Source organism: Alternaria postmessia (genome assembly GCF_024291825.1).
Source record: "Alternaria postmessia strain BMP 2775 chromosome Unknown scaffold_92, whole genome shotgun sequence".
Lineage (NCBI taxonomy): Eukaryota > Fungi > Ascomycota > Dothideomycetes > Pleosporales > Pleosporaceae > Alternaria > Alternaria postmessia.
In genome coordinates, this window is record NW_026260165.1 from 41,043 (window position 1) to 60,475 (window position 19,433).

The window sequence follows — 19,433 nt, forward strand, 5'->3', positions numbered from 1 at the left end:
GGCAGTGGAGCGTGTGGTTGGAAGGGATCCGCCAGTACCCGCCCATTCGGCGCGTCTTCTTGACGTGGCAACCGTAGAAAGGGAAATGTTTCGTCGGGCGAGCGGGGCCTGTGCCCTCCATCGGTCTGAATGGGTTCCATGACTTCAGACGATCTGTGTATCGCTATGTTTGCAAAGGCTCTGCGACAAGTAGCTGTGTGTTAGAGGCATAGCCTACCCAAGCCCAGCGGGTCCCACAGCGGCATGCCCCGACCGTGCTGCATCACGCGGCCCCACGTGCCTGTTATCGATAATCTGTGCGTTCTATTGGGTTAGCGGCTCATATGCACGCAGCCCCTCAGCCTCGGCATTTGCTCAAGCATTTGGGATGAGCCGCTGCCGTAGACCGGCCTTGGGGTAAGTATGATTCTCGCAACGATCCACATGCCGTTGATCTCGTAGTCGGTCCGCTCGACAAATTGCAGCAATGCCTTTCTGATCCCGAACAGTTGGCAGTCTACCATCGTTCGCTGGCTGCTTAGATCATTGGCACTATACCAGGCTGTCACCTACACGTTATGCGAGTCTATTACAGGTAATCGATGATTTGTATTACTACCAAGAGACGATCCCTTCCATATCGAAGCGCCTTGGCTTACTTGATCATTTCTTTCTAATGTTTGATGTATCGAACACAAGCGGATTCGGTTTATCCGCGTCTCGCGCCACCTCGTAACGCCCAGAGCTTTCGCTGGATCCTCCAGGTCCCTTCACTGTTCCTAATTCCCATTCAACTATGGCCAGTCAGCCCACACTGCAATGCCACCAAGACAAGCCCTACCATCGTAGAAGACCCAGACTCGATCGCCTTTCACGTATTTGCTTTGCGCCTTCGCGTTCACCGGTGTTTTCGGACGAGCCATGCTTGCGATAGATCTTGTGTCTGAATCCTGGTCAATCTTTGTTGGAGTCCACGGTGTACTTTTGAAGCCTCGACGACCTGTGAGTTACAATCTGCGCAACATGGTGGAATACCGAGCATGCGTTATATAATGCTGTGGCAGCGAAGAGGGGGATGCATACCTGTCGTCATATGGCATGCGTTGTGCAACCTTCATATGCAGCTTTCAGCCTTTCCAGTCATCAGCGCAGACACAGACACAGAACCCTCATCCGATGCAAATCGCTTTCAGCATTTTCACAGCATCCAGTAAGGACGTTTTTGCCTGCGGTGGCTGGCCTTGGCTGGCGAAGGGGCGTACAGGCTGCGCCGTCTTACGTCCTGCAGAGTTTGCCTTTTCGCGCACACAGTTGATGGCCTCTCAGCCTGATTTAGATGGATCAATCACTACTTCGACTCATCATTTAACTTGTAGTAAAGCTACCCGTATCTTGCGATGTCCTTTTTCGAAACATGGATCCCATCTCCACGGCAGCAAGCGTTATAACGTTACTGGGCGCTGCTGCAGGCACGATAAAAGTCGTTCACGACACGATAAACTCAATCATTGACGCCCCAAACGACATCAAAAGGCAGTCTGAGCGGCTTGGGCACATTTCCATAACACTCGCTAGCGTCGTTCATGCATGCGAACAGCTTCCCGATGATTGTCACTTAGATCTGGAATTGCGTGGTATAGGCGAGCTCATTGAAGATGCCAAACTATTGGAAGCCAAACTCAATACCAGAGGAACTCGTATGATGAGAAACAACTTCAGCAAAATTCACGGAAGCTGCAAATGGTTGCTGGCAGATCGGCAGTTCAAGCGCTTCTTCGAGTCTCTGGATCAGTGGAACACTATTCTTCTCCAGACACTTGGGGTCATTCAATTGTTTGTCAACACTATCGCCATCGATTCTTTGTATCAAATGCTAATGTCTCTTCAGGACGCTGTTGAAACGAATTTATGCCCAGACGTCGTCGTTAACGAGCCTTCCGCACCTCACCCTCCCCGTTCCACCGATCGCCCCACAGATTGCGATGAAAACTCACTTCGATATGGAAATACAAGCAACTGCCTCTAAGAACGCACAGCAGAACTCGATGCAAAGTTCACACACAAGGAATAATTGGTTTGCTTCTTTGGCAAAGCTGGCTGAGCCTGTGGGAGTACTGCTACAGTATCATCACCATGTGCAGGTGTCAGGAATTGATCTGGCTCTGTCCGGCGGGAGATTGATCATGAAACGATGGTCTTCTTCTGGAAAAGAAACTCACGCAACTCTATCCCAATGGGAAGGTCATCAATCGTCGCTCATCATGTCAATGCCATATATCACTAGTCGGCGCTTAGAGGTGAGCGTTGCCGGCTTTCGAACACGGTCTTGCGACCCGACCCTAAACTTCCGCTGGACATTACGATATCACAGAATACTCGCTTACGATCATCCTTACTTTGTAGCCATTGAGAGGGGCGATATAGGCTACTTACAAAACCAATTATCATCCAGGACATTGTGTCTATCTGACTGCATTCTGGGAGGTCACAGCTTGCTGCATGTAAGTATGGCAGGTGAACCAAAAACAGCAAATATTGATAATGTGTGACACAGTATGCAGTGCGTCGCAACAGGCCAGCCATCGTTACCATGCTGATTGCCGAAGGCCTTGACGTCAATGTGCAAAACGACCGTGGCCAGTAAGTGCTTCCAACCTTTATTGACCTCTTGTACTGATAAAAACTAGAACGCCTCTCCATGTAGCCGTACAGCAAGGAAAAGACTTTGACTGTGCTCGTTTACTTCTAGAACACGGCGCAGACGCTTTCCAGCAAGACAACGAAGGTCGAAGCGCATTACACTATTTCTACAATGAAGTAGTACGGCAGCATCTACTCTACTATGCTGATGATATCGACCCTTGGATGCAAGATCGGAGCGGTATGACTGTATTGCATTGGGCATCATGGAGTCGTAGCTCGTCCCATCAAGCTTTCGTATGCATTCCAGACAAAGCAAAGGGATCGTCGTGCTATGGCTTGAAAGACGTGTACGGAAAGTCTATGTTGCACTACGCCGTACAAAGAGGTAATGCAGATCTTATCGCCTTCTTTCTCGCCAGTCCAGATGCAGCAGCCATGTCAATGCCGGACTTTTCTGGAAAATCGTTGCTTCACTATGCTACGGAAAGCGGCCGGCCGGAAATGATCGACATGATGCTGGAGAGAGGTATCGACCTCGACACTATCGATGACCAGGGTCGCACGGTACTTCATCATGCAGCTATGCGCGGTAACCTTGTCGCTACTCAACGTCTCATACAGCTGGGTGCAACCCATCAGTTAAGCTACAAGGACCATAACAATCAAACCCCTGCTGATTTGGCATGTCAATATGCTTCAGAGGCGGTCCAAGATTACTTCGAAACGCTTGGCCACTCGGGTATCGATGGTAGAAAACGAGACGTTTGTTTGCCTTCCGAGACAGCTAGCTCGGGCCAAAGCGCTGACAGGATGAGTTGGAACATAGCTTTGCTAATGCTTCTAGCATTCGCGACAATGTACTGGAGTAGCCAGTTGAATGCTCGCCGTGAGGTAAGCGTGGCATAAGCGCGCATATGAACTGAGATATTTGGGGAGCAGTTCAAGGGCGAGTTCGAGCGGATAACACACTGATCCAAATTTATTCTTCTATCAAAGCTTTCATAAGCCAATCAGCCAGGTATAAACTCGAAAGCTATACTAGAATCCTAGTAGTATCGCGCAACGGTGAGAGCCTTGACAACATCAAGGCACTGTATCTGCGTATACAATCTCTGGTAGCAGTCGTGTACAATTCAATTATTGTTCCACTGCTTGTTCAGAACTTGTGTCAGTCCCCAAGATTCGACTCTCTTATCTTGTTCTATGATAACGGTCGTCCTAGCAGTATTTGTTCTCGGATTGACAGATTGCCCATATGGAGGGATGACGCCATCTTGCCGCTAGGACAGCCGCTCTCACTCCGCTTCCGCTCTGCTTAGAACTAATCGGTAGTCGGACAAAACGCGGAAGAAATTCGACGTCCTGTCTACGCGTCTTGGAACATAGTCAACGTAGTCTACAATTGCCGCTTGTTCAAGACTTGTTTTAGCTCCAACGTACGGACTCTCCTGTTCGATCTCATAACACTGATCATCGCGGCAGTACTTATTCCTGAACTGGCTGACCTATCATTATCCTTCATATCTTGAAGCATGTTCTGCGACGGACTGCTTACAAGTATGACTCTTTCACTCAATCTGCATGTATATTCCAGTTACCCCAGCCTAAGCGTGGCAGCCCATCAATTGGGACAGCGACTTTACCTACTAGTCTTGACTGTATACTGAGCCTTTGCCTTATGTTCATCTGTTGTGACCTCTCTTGCTTCTTGTACCATATCCATGCGTATAAGAACGACACTCGAAACTTCCACACCCCATGGCGATTTGTGTGATTGCACCAGCTAACGCCATTAGGGGTCTTCTTGTGCTTGTGCTCTCTATCACATTTGGTAGCGCATCGACCTGAATCTTTGACAAGTTCCTTCAGTAGAGCGCAAGGTGCCAGGTGAGCATTGTCGTTGGGGTAAATTTGTCCCTCTGTAGGCTCAAGCTCAAACTCAAGATATGGACCGTCCGCCAGGAGAGCCGTCAGCTCATCCGACGAGAGCTGGTAAATCTCGGAGCCTAGCATATCCAGTATGAGTAGGGTTGTACAAATGCAGATAGTACTACGGCATGCGCTGACAAGTTGATGCGCAAGCTGGAATACAGAACATTCGTAGTCGACTTTTATACGATCTTTCTCGGAACATAGTGATACCAGAGAGAAGATTCTGTCTCTGGCAACACTGCATTTTCGACTGTAAAACTTCAGTAGTAAGCGTATTAAAGGGCTGCCAATTATAGAACTCTTGCTTGTGCTGAGGTTGTAGAAGTCATTCTGCGCACTGTCTACTGCGGACATATTGTTACTGGACAGGCACGACCAACTGTGGTCCAGAATGAAGGTCTTCGAACTGAGCATGATGATGACTTGGCGTGCCAGTACAAGCTCTTGCGTGATCCAGGCTCGCGACCAGTATTCATTTCGAGCGATTTGTTTTCGGTACGTGGTTCCTCGTGTGTCTATGACTTATACCCGTTAGACCAAGTATCTTTTCGTGCAGTAGTGGTTCGTCTAACATACGGCCGAGCCAAGCGACAACGCGTGTTGCTTTCGAGTAGATCATACCCATCTGCCCGACTTGATGGTTACGTTCAGCCTTGTTACTTTGATCAATGCAAAGAGCATCAATCCAGTATTTCGTGCGCCTAGATCTGGAATGGCCACGGATAGTTTCCAGGAAGTCGAACAGATTCTTCCGTACATGGAACTTTCGTCCATTGATCAATAGAAGCTGCTTCGGTTCCGGCTCACCCCATGTATATGACAAACAAGAGTAATGCGCATTTGTTGTCGTGTGGTGGATGGAGCATTGGATGTAACCCTCAGTCGAGAGATCTGGCGATACGGTAACGAGGCGCATAGTAGGCTGATAGTGGTTCAGAGGTTTATGTTTGAACAAAGTTCGTGGCGATACACGTAGTGTGCCATGGTGTACTGAACTGTGCTGTATCGGGCTTCGCTGTATCAAGCTTTGCTGTACTGAGTGTTGCTGTACTAGGCTTTCCTGTACTGAGTTGTGCTGTTCTAGGTCGTATACTGCATCTGGGCGGGAAAGGTCTTCGTTGCTTTTAGTACAAGAACCCTCCAGGTTTACATGTTCGTTCAAGCAATCTTCAGGTTTTAGAAGGTATGAGTGGCTTGCCGTATACGATGTTGAGCTTTCAGCACCAGTCTGGGACGTCGCCCTCCAACTCGAGGGGAGGAGCAGTTTCCAGATTCTTGCGATGATTGCGCTCGTCATCCCTGCATTCGACAGGAATATTATGCGAGACTGACTTCGAACGTCTCTTTGGGTGGGGAAGTACACAAGAATAAAAATATCGCGGTTTCGAACGTTGGTGCTCGAGTAGACTGTGGTAAGGTCAGGCTGAAGCGGGGTCGGCGTCTAACGCGACCTTCATTGAGGCGAAGCATGCTCAGCTGCGCCTCAGCTTAATGTCAGCATCCGGTCAGAAAGAAGCGCTAGTTGGTTGGGTCCTCTATTACAACACGCCCACCCACATGCAACGACGAAAACAGGAACTTGAAAAGACAGAGATGGATGCACTTAAGGATCCCGTTATTCTCACAGGCCCATCAGCGCAAGATCGACAAAATACTGACATGAGGCCAGCTGAACCCCACCAACGCTTCAAGAACAAGCCCTACCTGCAATGTCTCGAGATTCTCGAAGATGCGTTTCCAGCGCTCAAATCATTCTTGGAGAAGCTCGCTAATGAAGAAGAGCCAGGCCGCAAGGCTGTCAACTCGCACTACCAAGCGAAACATGGACGAGCACCAGGGCGATGCTATTGCTTGGAGTTCCAAGACGATAGCGTCTCGGTGGTAGAAGAAGGTGTCTTTGAGAGCCCTTCCACGCTTAGAGCATATCTGAAGAAGAAATCAGCCACGGAAAGTCGCATCGAGAAGCACAGACGCCTTTTCATCTTGGAGGATATGGAACCAGACTACGTCGACGCACTAGGTCACCATCTGGGTGTTGATCCTTTGGTTTTCAGCGAACAAATGAACACCTGGAACTTTACGGACTCCTGGTCTATCCCGCATAGGGGGCTGCCTTCGATGTCAATACCGGAACAGTCGTTTACATTGCGCTATTACGAACTGCGCACCTTGCTCGAGCCGAAATCGGTCGACGTTCTTAGCTTACAAACGTCATTTGCAGTCAATCGGCGCGTGAGTATCCCTTTGAGCGTTCCATGTAACATATACACTGACTTTGTACACCTACTTTAGAGGTACGAAAGGTGGAGAGATATCGATATACCTTCGCTGGGCAAGCCCGACCGAAGACATGCTTTTGTGAGACGATGCGCGTCATTCTGGACATCGCAGAGCTCGTTGTCAGATGGAACACCAGATGATCTGGGGTGGGATGGTAAGTTCTCCAGACCAGCTCGAAGGCGTTACCCATGGCTAACAGTCATGAGTATAGCTGTCATCCTTGTAGACCCTGCATTTGTTGCTACTTGCGCTGTACCACCTGCAAAGCCTACAAAGCCAGATGTTCCCAAGTTCAACGGACTTCCAATAGACCCAAGCGCACTCAAGACTCTGGACGACTGTCTAATCCTACAGGCTGAAGAGCCGTTCAAAAGTAGGTCGGCGCTCTGGAGAGCGCAAGACTGGGGTACACCTCATTCCCTCCAGGGAACTCCCCATCGGAGCTGGCCGTATCATAACGGATGCTCTACGTTGGCTCCGTTGATGTTCTCAGAAGTTGGCATGGGAGCAAAGGAGGCAAACGTTGGGATGTTCCAGAGGAGGCGAAACCTCACGAGTGCCATGGATGAGATGGTGTTCTACTGGACGAGGCTCGCCACTCCCGACCTCATCCAGAAAACGAACGAGAAGTCATCCAACTCTGCGTTTTACCTCCTCAAACACGTCGCGCAGCACTGGGTGAATCAGCTGGAACTCATGAACACCACTATTGCCAGAGCCGAATGGTTCTCCGACGACTATCAAGCTAAGATCGACGACAACTTGAGTAAGCAGAAATGGAAAAATGACCTACTCAAGATCAACGAAATCGCAAAGGATATCAACTACATGCGCCGACATTTAAACCACTTTTGGCGCGCCATGTACCTGAATCTTGAACGCCTGGGGGTCCAACTAGGTTCCGAGAGCGTCGACAGAGACGCGTCCCTAGCACTACAAGGTGCACAAAAGGACTTCTTCACTATTCACACAAGGATGCAACCTTTGCGCGATCGCGCGGAGGCCTTGAACTCCGTCTCAAACGATCTCGCCAACCTGCGCGCGGCATTCAGAGGCGTCTCAGATGGCGAATTCAGCTTGCGTCTAAGTTTGTTCGCCTCTGTTGTCTTTCCGCTCACATTGCTCGCGGGCATCTTTAGCATGGGCGATGAATTTCGGCCTGGAAGACCGCAGTTCTATAAGCTCTGGGCCATCGGCGTGCCTGTCTGCTTGATAGTCGCGCTTGGACTGGTGTACGGAAGGCGGCCGTGGGCGGTCACTATTGATATTTGGGACTATGCAAGAGCCTGGCTCGAGGACCTTAAGCTGGTGGAACCCAAGAATGGGAAGGCTGCGCAAAAACCAGTCAAGGTTGGCATGAAAGCGCACAGAGTGGAGAAGAGCAGATCTATTGAGCAAAAGAGTTTGAAGAAAAGAGCAAGCCGAAGGAATCGCGATGAAGAACATGGTGACTATTGAACAGAGCGTGGAGATTTTGGAGGTGCATGGCTCAAGCGGGATCATTTCGTCACCGACCGAGGCAGCGCGTGGGCCTGGTATCCTTATTCCCGCATCACCGCAGCAATGGCTTCCAGCTGCTCCCTCTGCCACCTTTGCGAGATAGTAGTATGCGTATCATCTTCAAGCCTCAGCACAACCCTTCCATCATCACCGCCTAATCTCGCTGCAATCTGCACACCATGATTGGCAGGCACGAAACAGTCGTCCTTGCCGTACCACAATTGCACTCGCAGATCCTTTCTGATGCCTTCGATCTGGAAACCCCAATCGCGACACAACACCTTCCCGTCCGAAGCTATGCCTTCAAATCCTTGCGCTCTCGCTTCACGGGTTGACCGCAATACCAAGCGAATGACGTCTTCATCGCTCATTATCTTTCGGTCCCTTGGATCCTTTATTTTGGCGAGACTTGAGGGAGACAGCGCGCGCTGAAGACGCTGTTCGTCGGTCATGTCCATTCGCCCGAAGACATCGCGGCTGAAATACCATTCCATCAGAAACTCGGGGGTGTACTTCCATCCGTACGGGAAGCCAATTTTGTGCATGAAGTCCGCTCCCTTCATGCCGATGTCCATCGGTCCAAGTCCGCATACGATGGATATGCATTTCAGCTTCGTCGGAGGAAGTGATGCTGCGCAAGCGAGAACGTATGGACCGCCTCCCGATGCGCCTAGTATTGAGTAAGATTCGAGTTGCAGATGTTCAATCAGACTTTCGAGGTCTTTCGGGCAGTCGAGTAGCGTTCGCTGGGGATGTGGTGTGCTCCAGCCTATGCCAGGCCTATCGACTGAAATTATCCTCAAGCCTAGCTCGAGGCCAAGGTCGTGGTAAAAAGCGGCTTCGAGGCGAGAGCCGGGAAGTCCATGGTGGTACAAGATTGGGTGACCGGTAGGCGAACCGTATTGTGCGTAGCCTAGTTTGCGGCCATCCGGAAGGGTGCAAATATTTGAGCTATCGTCGCCCAAGGGATAGCGACACTCGTGCGATTTACTATCCTGATTAGGCAAACTCCCTTGGTGGCTCTTGCTCATGACTAGTGGTTCGATGGTGGTTTTATCTAACATAGGCCGAATGAATTGGGGTTTGGGGATACAGTATCTTGCTTGCAAGTATAGTCGCAACTGTTTGCATCGAGTCCAAAATTTATCACCACAAGACTCGGTTTTATGAACATGCTGTTTGCTTAGGAGAGACCTGGTCGGCTTGAACGGACAGCCGACCAGCAGCGTCAGGTGTTCTGCTTACTCCGACTTTTCCCGCATTCTCTTTGTTCAAGCCAGGCAACAGTCTTATAAGTGTCATGGAGAACTGCACACAACCAAATTCCTCCTTTTCCAACGAGCACAGTGTTTTCTCGATCTCGTTTCGCACTTCCAGTCGAAGTCGGACGGGTGCAGGCTAACGGGACATTCTGCTCTATTCTTTGCCAACGAATGCGACATAGGCTTTACCCCACGAGAGGTAACACCACAAGGTTGAATGGAATTGCTTTATGTCTTGGATTGGTGTATTTATTGGCGGTCTTTGCAGCCTACTGATATCTCTTCTTCGGCAATCAAGAATCCGAGATTGTATATGTACGTAGGCAGCCACCAGCGTCAAGAAAACACGACAAAGCTAGACTTTTACACATACACCACGTTCTACACCAGACTTATCGTAAGAAAGTTTGGGTACACTAATCAGGCAGCTGCATGCGCACCATGCAGTAATCACGCCATGTTAGCATCAACAATGCTGTGAATACTCAATGTTGTGCTACTTTTCTACTTCCGCTGCGACATGACACACACCGTTCAGTGCGTAGACAGACACTTCGGGGTGCGCGATCCTGCAACTTGCGTCTTAGTATTTCACCGAAAATTCACGCAGAAGTTGGCAGTATTCCACTGGTCACAAGAGCCAAGACTTCGACGTTACAGATGTCAAAAAACAAACCATTGTCTAAGCTCATATCGTGTGTCCTGTATCATAAGCGAGGCTGATCATCCTAGTAAGCATTACACAGCGCCAATAATATGGTTGCCTTCTATGACGACTAGACCACGTTGTGGGAACGGATGTTCGACGTCGAAAAAAGCGTTGTTCGCTCACGTCCGAGATCAGCAAGACCCACGAGGCAGCTAGGTAATGCCTTGATCGTTGTCCTTCATGCACATCCTAGCACCCACGCGCTTACGGAGATCTTGCCCTAGCAAGTGAGGCCCAACGTTGCGCTGCAAGCACCAACTACTTTCTCTCCACACAGATACGCCACTGACAACCCGCGAAGCTGCCCCCCAAATAGCTTCTCTTACGTCGATCACGGTACTATCATATCTCGCACTCGGAATGAACCAGTCGCCTCCACTGCCTCGGATCTGAGAGAACAATGGCTTTGACGAGATGGCGCCCTGCAGCATGTGACATTGTCGGCGCTGAGCGCTTTGCTGCATGTGCGTGATCCCGACTTTCCTGCTGTGCAATGTGGAATTCACGCGTGCTTCACCGATGGCAGGCTTCAAATGACGATTGTGTTCCGCGTTCAGGTCTTCGATTCGGAAGAGCGTAACCCAGAAGCGTGTCACTTTTTCTATCGGGGTGCGTAGTATGCGTCCCTAGCACATGGTGTAAACCATGCTGCTGTACGGGACGAATAATTAGTGAAAGACTACCCACCAACCATATGCATGTAAACATCTGGCTAGACCTGTGGCTTATATCGCGGGCCGCAGCGTCACTGTGTATGTTTTGCAGATTAAGAGAAACTTGTTATCTCAATGCATTGAGGCAATATCCACTTACACCCATCCTTTTCCTTCCCAGGGATGCGCATCCAGTCGCCGATTCAAGGGACGGCAAGGCTGTAACTCCGCCGCGCACGTTTTGAACCTGCTGCTATAACCGGACTTTCGGGCTAAAAGTGACAAATAGCCGAATTGGTTTTCTTCATCATATCCGACACGGCCGAGGTGTTGAGGATGCATTGTTGCAACTGAAGAAGGAAATGAAGGAGAGAGCGAGAGTGTGACTTGGAGCATTTTGACCAGGTACTCGGGTCAGATGTGACAAATGACTCCATGGTCGCATACATCGGGACCATCACGACCACCATGTCGGGTACATGCACCCATACATGCACCGAGAAGCAAATGGGAAAGACCAACATGTGAATGTTAGGGGGTTTGGTGGGGGTATATTGTATTGCTGACTCCCATGACGGCATGCTAAACCAAAAGTCCGGGACGTGGGGTGAAGGACGTCGTAAAATGTATACCGATATTCGCTAAGTATGCTTCTATGTTTCCCGTTCGCAATGCTGAAAATGTGTTGCTCCAATAACTCCTCTATGCAAAGTGACCTCCACATTACTCTATCATAATCATATCGCCTTATCTAAACCCCTCACTACCCATGAATCCACTCCAATCATCCATGTCGCGGCTCTCGGCTAGAGGCGTAAGCGAGGATAGAGGACCCACAGTCGATGGATGTATAGCGACCGAGCATCTCATATGCACTTGCTCTCCTTGTTGGGACATCCCATGAGTGGTCGGCGCATATACACTTGCGGCCTCGGCGATACTTGACATCGGTAACGGTACTGCAGAGCTAGAGGCGAAGTGGTGGTAAGGTCTCGGATCCGAATCGTAAGAGGAATATTGAGGTATATCGAAGGGGGTATAATCTCCTGAGCTAGTAGTCCGCAGTGGTGTGTTTCGCGATGTTCGGGCCGTTGATCTATCATTTTCGCTCGGCAGGGAATAATGCGGCCTCAAGAGTGGCGGGTGTGCGTTGGTTGGAGGGATTCCGGGACAGGATCTGTGCCTATGCAGGCTGTGGGACTCTTCTCGCGGATGGCTCCATGCGGAAGGTGGGGTTTCATGTCCTTGACTTCCGCCTGGAGCTTCGAAGTGCCAGCCTTGATTCCAAAACATTTCGTTCTCCGGTTCTGCTGATGCTGTGACCCTCTGCAACTGGTTGTATAAGTGAAGCGGAATGGTTCTCTCGTCTCCTTGAGAGGTTTGCCACTCGTGAGGACCCATCGTATCTTTCCTCACGTGCCCATGCAACATGGAGAAGTCAGAGGGCGTTGCTGGAGCCGTGTAACCATGCGGCTGCATGTAACCATCCCCGGACCTTGTCGCGTATCTTGTGGGCGCTGGTCGCAACGTGGTCGATCTGCGTAGACCCTGCATGATCTTCGCTGGTCTAGAACTGTCAGCTTCCTCCTTGGACGATGCTGTTTCTTTCTGATCTGCCGTGTGGAGATAAGATGGTCCTTGTTGTTGGTCTCCAAATTGGGTTGAGGTCCGGGAATCAATCCATATTTCCGGGACAAGCGCTAAGTCTTGGATAGCATGTTGACCAGGACCTTCGAGCAGGGACATTTCCATATGGCCCATGACTGTATCACTTCTACTCAAAATCCTTGTCGATTCACTCTTGTCAGCTTCTTGGGCTGCCGCATTTCCTTGTTTTCGTGGTGGAACGCCAGGCTGTTTTGTGACGGCTGTACGCAGCTCTTGCAGACCCCAGCTGATCTTTTCCACGGCTAGTCCGGCAAGGCTATGCACATTGTTCTCGTAGAGATCTTTAAAGATGACGAACGCTTGTTCTGCCTTCATGGCGTCAACGGTGATTGTCCGGCATTCTATGCCGTCCAATAGGAGGATCATGGAACTGTTGAAGGCCTGTTGCGCTAGGGTCCAACTGATCAGCGCTGCTGGGTCTCGGTGATAAAAGAAGATGAAGGCGGTAAGAAGAGCTTCCGATGAAGCAAGTACTAGCGTTCTTGCGCGACGAGCGGCTAGTGTTGACCATGTCTCTGGTTGGAAGCGGTTGACAGCCTGGAATGCTGTCGCGCTATCTGTGCCGATAGGCACGGCGTCCTGGGTGGTGTGCTTCTCGAATCTCTGCCGATTCAAGAGCACGATGTACGTGTGCGCTTTACAGAAGTACACTATGACATGTGAGTGAATGTGGACATATGGTTGTTTACGCTACAACATTGCAGCTAAAAGTCTGCCATTCGGGAAATGTGACCGAAGTAGTGACAAGGGGGGTAATACGTACCAACAGCTATAGCGTATAGATCAGGTAAATTAGTCTCAGGGTACATCCAGGTGTCATTGAATTGCAGCGTTTCAGGCACCGTATCCAGTAATCTTCGAAGTGCGTCTGTAAGCTCATCAATCCTGGCACTCGTCAAGCGGTCGCAACTCATAATTTGCCTGGCCAATACGGTGAAATGATTGACGAATTCGCCAAAACGTAGCAAGACCTGATCAGTCGTCAATTCGACTGGCCAAGGGTTATCTCCGATGCCGGTTATTCCAAGAGGTCTGCCGAGCGTCATGGACATGTGTTCATCTAGGTGCAACATATGCCACCACACCTTTTGTCGCACTGCGCAGTCCTTTTCGTTCGTAGGTGCCGGGTCAAGATACTTCGGGTGACGATGAAGACCAATCGAATGGGCGAGGCGAATAGTAGTACCAAATAACGTGTATGCGTCTAGCATTCTTCCATCGTTGGTCAGATAACTTCCGATCATGAGCAGCGCTTGAATTGACGAGAGGGAAGGTTTGTGTGTAAATGAAGCCAGTCGTAAAGCTTGCATCGCTGCTGCAACTGCATCATATATGTTAGTTTTGCTACCAACACCCTCCGATCGACTCACTGTAGACATTGCTCTTCTGTGTTTCAACTTCGATGACTTTGGCTTTCCATTGTCCTCCTCCTCTATCCCACGTTGAGTGCTGTGCCCCCAGTGCGATAAGCCCAAACAGGAACGCCAAAGTAGTCGGATAGAGCTCAGAATTCTTTCTAGCGTCTGACAAGAAGCCCTCTACCTCATCGTTCGTCATCTCCGCAGGCACTTGATAGACTCGTCTCTGGAAAGCTCCCAAGTATTCCATAAGTTCTTGCTTCTCGGGCAGACAGCTTAGTAGTTGTGGAAAACATTCGTCCGGTGCAGCACTGAAAAGAGTCGGGTAGGGATACGTTGGCGAGCTGCGGAACATATCCGAGCCGCGAGGTGTTGTGTAGGATAATGGTAGACAGCTAGTGTCCGCTGCAGTGAACTTCGAGTGTCAGTCTTGACGTTTAGGCTTGAACACGTATACACACATCGCTAATGACAGTAGCCAGCCCTGGCGAGCCAAAATAGATGCTGTCTTGCCATTCTGAAGTCTGAAAGCGTTTCTGCTTGGTTGTGCGTCGCTTGTGAGATGTAGCAGCGCCCTCTCTGGAGACAGAGTCGGGTGAGACTTCGCGGCCAGCGTCATCGTCATCCAGCGGTATTTGGCAGGAGCGTAGTCGTTCTTTGAGTCGTAGGTTCTCGGCGCGTAATTTCCGAAGCTCGTAACTCTGCTGGATTGGAGCATAATTGCCGTCCTCTGCGATGAAGTAGCAGTCCCGCGGAGAGCCACGAGCGCAACATGCCGAACATGGCTTTGTGCGATCACACTATGCCGAGTCAGCGCGATGTACGCCCATTTTCCAAACCGCTAATATGTCGCTTTCACAGATTGTTGCGTGGACCGCAGTTCGAGGAGGAAAACCAACCTTGACCTTGCGCTCTCTACACTTCGTGCATGATAGCAATTGACGTGGCTGTTGTGGCTGTTGCTTCCTTCGGTTGATGTCGGCCGCACCAGGAGAATGATCTTGAGGAATATGTATTCGTTCGTATGGAACCTCTGCAGCTGACATAGTAGAACAAAACTAGTATGTCGTGCCGTATCGAATATTGAATAAGACTAACTAGAGAGACACACTTCGAGAATGATGCAATTGTTTGTTGAGTGTGGCAGACAGTATGGTATACATCGAGTCAGAATCATATATTTGGTCGATTCGTGTTAACGGGAAGCTCGCGTCATCTGTTTTGTAGGAACATTCTAGATATCACCTCTAGCCACTGGCACTGCCGTGATAAGTAAACACACGAACGCGAAGCCTCATTCCAGTTAGGGAAGCCTCCGAGCCATTGGTAGAGTAAAGAAGCGCTAATGTTAGAAATGCTGGGCTTTCACCGTAGTCTGAGCTCCCGGACTGGCGGTATTACATTGCGCTTACGCTAATACGCATGGAACACCGAGGCGCAGTTGTACAAAAGATATCGCCAAGCGGGTTGAAGGGGCCATCGGAACAATACAGGATGCTTGACACAGCACACAGATCTGACGCACCTGTCGACGGCCCGAGCCTCTGGGTCTCCCCACCCTTCTCTGCCCACGCGCGCATATGCATGCACAACGAACCGGATTGCTTGCCGGTTAAATGCTTCCTTCCTACAACTGAGCGGAGAACTCGATCTTGACATTACAGATCTACATCTATGTTGGTTGTTCGTAGCAGGTGCCACCGTGGCTTGGTGTGGCTTGCAGGGGCGTGTGTTGGAACGCCTCCGTTGCTTCAAGCTTTCATTGGACAATCCTAGTTGTTTCGGACGTTACTACTGCGTACTGTCTTGTTTATTCCGCAGCAGAATTGATGCGAATGCGAGGCTGGCAATTTGGAATCGATGGGCTGTTGAGAGTGATCTACAATCACGGAGCGCAAGCCCCGTGGTGTAATACCAAAACGCCTCGTTTTGCCACCATCGGAACCTGAAATTGTTCGCGTGCCAGGCATACCGTCTGCCGGGACGTCAAACATAACCAACCCCACCGCCACCCAGAAATTCAACTTCCGCGATCTTCTGTCGGCAGTTGCGAGAAAAGCAGATGAGAAGATTCTAGCAAAGTGGCTTAGACAGCTTTGTTAGTTCGGTCCAAGAGGCGAATCGGCTTCACCCAGATGGTTCTCAAAAAAAGGTCGACTCTCTCCAGCGCCACTTCCCATTCATCACCTTCTTCGCAGTCATAACTGTTCATGAAGACCTTGAGGCCATACTCCGGTATCTCACCTTCCACCAACCCCGCCCCTGCCTTCACAGACCTTGTCCAGAACGTGAATATTTTAGGAAGCTCCGCTTCCTTGTACTGGAAAGCACGAAGGATAGCCTGGGTAACCCAGAAGCGCGTGGAGTTCCGCTTGGTCTGGGTGATGATCCGCTCGCGAGGGGAAAGTGTGACGATGGATTCTTGCATTTGGCTTTGTGAGAAAGGGAGTATGGACTTGGACCCCGGCGCCAATTTAAATTTTCTGCCGTTTTGTGCTTCCCAGCGTAGGGCAGCCTCGATTTGCCAGTGCGCAATCATGTCCGTAAAGCGACGGAGAGGACTTGTGACTTTGATGTAGCTAGGGACTCCGATGATCTTGTGTGGCAAAGGCGAAGAATGTGCAACGGCCATGCCTAACGATCTTGTCCATCGCGAATGGAGATCCAGTCGTACCTTTCCATGTTTTTCGTAGTGGGTCTGCACAAGCTGTTGCAGCTCCTTTGGTTCCAAATCTCCGCCTGGTGGTTCAATCGTACCCCTGTACATCACGGGTATGTTCCGCTCAGTACACCATGCAGCCGCTGTCTGACCGGCAAGCAGCATCATCTCTTCGGTAATGTTCTTAGGTCCGATCTCCAACTGCATCAAACCGTCCGAGATCGAATTCGTTACCTCGATTATCGGGTCTCCTTGAATAAAACGTGCCCGATCCAATGATGGGGCGTTCCAGCTCAAGCCACCCTGGCTGGCGCTCTCGAAGACACGAGCACTAATACCCCCGGTAGCAAACTTAACACCGCCAGCAGTCCTTCGCTTCTTCCATAAGGCTTGGGCTGCAGTATAAAGATTGCGCAAGTCATCAAGTTGACTTGGAGCAAGGCTCGGTGGTTGCCGTTCTGTGCCGCGTGGCACCTCACCACCGACAACAAGCTTTCTTGTTTTGCTCGGACTGTTGTCACCAAGAAGAGCAGCCACCTCGGATGGCGTGATGCTGACAACATTGTGAACGGTGCCGTGCTGTATCTTCGTTTCCAAGACGGAGCCAGTGCTGTCAATACGGGAACTGAAGGTGATGACAGGGCGGTTCTTGTCAAGACTGAAGTGCCCTTGGGCAGCCCAAGCTGGAAGCATAGGGAAAGATCGCTCTGGCGTATACACGGATTCAGTCATGTGGGCGGCAAGACCAGATAGCGTATGGGTTTTGTCGAAGAATGCTGTTGGATTCGCAACGTGTACATGAATCCAGAATTCAGAAGATGCACCCTTGACTTGTTCGATCGATATGCCGTCATCGATCTCATGGGCGCCGACATCGTCGATGCAGTATACTGTCGTCGATCCCCAATCGTGGCGAAGATGTGCCATTGCATCTCGAAAGTCAGGATTCCTTCGTATAAGCTCAACTTTATTGTTAAGTACTTCCAGGTTGCGAGATTGTCGAACGGTGGGAAGCATCAGCTGCTCGTCATAGATCGCGCGATTGTCGTGGGGCGAGATGACACCGATTTCTTGTAGGAACAGTAGACCAGTACCTTTTTTGATGTTGCTGAGAGTGTCGTCGTGAGTTCCTGTACCGGCGAAGACATCTGAACCGTAGAACCCTGATGACGAGACCAAGCTCGTACAAGCAGATTGAAGACCAGCCATACCCTTGAACTGATCAGTAAGTACCCATGCTTGTAGAAACTTGATGATCTGTTTGTCAGTGTTTGAAAATGTCTCTCCCCAAGTGATGCGCAGATTGGAGGATCCGTCCGGTGGCGAGGAATTCTTGCTAGGTCCAAGACCCCCGTAGGTTGGCTCACGGAACTTTCGACTGTTTGCGATAAGTTTGCGGGCCTTCGCAAGGAAATTCGCAACGTAAGTATAGCCGTCGGTGCGGGCTTGCTGAGCATCCTTGATGGTCTCGAAACTTCTCACAGACAAGGCACGGTATTCGCGATATTCTCGGATCCACTCTTGGACTGCCTCCATGACCTCGACATCAGCCTTGGGTCGGATAGCAAAAATGTTCGTCAGACGGTGGTTGCGAGCATCGGAGTTGAAACGGAATTCATTGTGGTGGAGAGCCTTTCGGACGGCCAGGAGAGCTGCTGGTGAGGATACCCAGGAAGAATCTTGCTTCCCCAGCAGTTTCTTCGCAATCTGTGACAGTGTCATCATACGTGTCTTGGTGTTGTCTGCCAAGACATCGTAGGCCCCGTCCAAAACTGAGGCATTTGTTCTGTAAATCTTCTCGGCTTCTGCTGTCATGTGTTCGAGGGTCGCTACGACCGGAGCGGACAACTCTCTCGGAACGTGGACTTCACCCTTGGGATTGGCTAAGCCAGGATTTGTAGGCAGGAAGGGAACGAGTGGCTCAAGAAGTGCGGGATCGATGCAGCCTTGGATAGCGAAAGACACGCGACCAATCAAGGAATGTGTCCATCGACCATTGACGGAGAAGAATTGACTCTCATTATCCAGTTGCTGCACGAAAACAGCAAGTACGGGTTCACGGCCCGGTTGCGTGAGTTCGACCACATCGCCGGGCTTCAGGAAAAGGCCGATAGTAATGACCTCTTCTGCCTCATCTTCCTCCGCCACATCCCACTCGCTCTCTTTTGCATCCTGGTCGGCCTTGAGAGCGGACGACAACTTTGATAGTCCGTTCTGCGTATTATTGCGTGCGGGGTGATTCTCGAATGCCGTAAGAATTTCTTCTGTCGGTCCACCAAATTGATGTTGCCACCGCTCGAGATGCTCACGGACTGGAATTCCTTGGGGGCGAGCAAGGAGAGACGGATCTGGGGCGGGCGTAGAAGTGGTGGTGGTGAGGGTGGATTGTTGTGAGCGCTGACAGTTGTTAGTCGTTGGTTGTCATACCGGACGTATCACTTACGTTGGCAGCGGCATGGAGCGCCCGCCTCTGCGTTTGTGGGACTTTTACAGTAGAAAGTCCACGAATATTTTGTGTTGAACAGGAACTACTTCGCTGGGCCAGTAGACGCCATTGGCATCGCAGGCATACATTGCCTGCAGCCCGCCCAAGACGAGGATACATTTTGAGGCGAATCGTGAATGATGTCGTCAATCTGAAAAAGTGCCGAGGGAAGGCGCGCTTGAACGGCGGTCTTAGTTCGGACGCTAAGTCGCCGCGCGAATTCACATGTTTCCTCTGCACACCTCCGTCCTTCTTTCTTACACCACACTACGCCCAAGGTATGTACACCGTCTCCTCCTCTTCAC

At 50.4% G+C, this 19,433-nt stretch overlaps 5 protein-coding genes across 5 annotated transcripts; 2 read left to right on the forward strand and 3 right to left on the reverse strand.

Annotated features, from left to right (window-relative positions):
• Positions 1 to 2,569: 2,569 nt before the first annotated feature.
• On the forward strand, positions 2,570 to 3,594 carry J4E82_009491 (uncharacterized protein; the record flags this gene model as incomplete). Its single annotated transcript, XM_051735715.1, has 3 exons — positions 2,570 to 2,619; positions 2,667 to 3,513; positions 3,562 to 3,594. 3 exons carry the CDS (start codon positions 2,570 to 2,572, stop codon positions 3,592 to 3,594), a joined length of 930 nt encoding a protein of 309 aa, XP_051584516.1.
• A 2,451-nt stretch (positions 3,595 to 6,045) lies between these two features.
• Positions 6,046 to 8,292, forward strand: J4E82_009492 (uncharacterized protein; the record flags this gene model as incomplete). The annotated part of the gene is made up of 3 exons (XM_051735716.1): positions 6,046 to 6,786; positions 6,946 to 6,988; positions 7,061 to 8,292. 3 exons carry the CDS (start codon positions 6,046 to 6,048, stop codon positions 8,290 to 8,292), a joined length of 2,016 nt encoding a protein of 671 aa, XP_051584517.1.
• Positions 8,293 to 8,375: 83 nt separating this feature from the next.
• J4E82_009493 (uncharacterized protein) lies at positions 8,376 to 9,365 on the reverse strand (the record flags this gene model as incomplete). Its single annotated transcript, XM_051735717.1, has 1 exon — positions 8,376 to 9,365. The coding sequence occupies one exon, from the start codon at positions 9,363 to 9,365 to the stop codon at positions 8,376 to 8,378; it is 990 nt and encodes a 329-aa protein (XP_051584518.1).
• Positions 9,366 to 12,396: 3,031 nt separating this feature from the next.
• J4E82_009494 (uncharacterized protein) lies at positions 12,397 to 15,030 on the reverse strand (the record flags this gene model as incomplete). Its single annotated transcript, XM_051735718.1, has 6 exons — positions 12,397 to 12,525; positions 12,654 to 13,276; positions 13,390 to 13,947; positions 13,997 to 14,399; positions 14,446 to 14,784; positions 14,884 to 15,030. 6 exons carry the CDS (start codon positions 15,028 to 15,030, stop codon positions 12,397 to 12,399), a joined length of 2,199 nt encoding a protein of 732 aa, XP_051584519.1.
• A 1,040-nt stretch (positions 15,031 to 16,070) lies between these two features.
• Positions 16,071 to 19,248, reverse strand: J4E82_009495 (uncharacterized protein; the record flags this gene model as incomplete). The annotated part of the gene is made up of 2 exons (XM_051735719.1): positions 16,071 to 19,040; positions 19,087 to 19,248. The coding sequence occupies 2 exons, from the start codon at positions 19,246 to 19,248 to the stop codon at positions 16,071 to 16,073; spliced, it is 3,132 nt and encodes a 1,043-aa protein (XP_051584520.1).
• Positions 19,249 to 19,433: the final 185 nt, after the last annotated feature.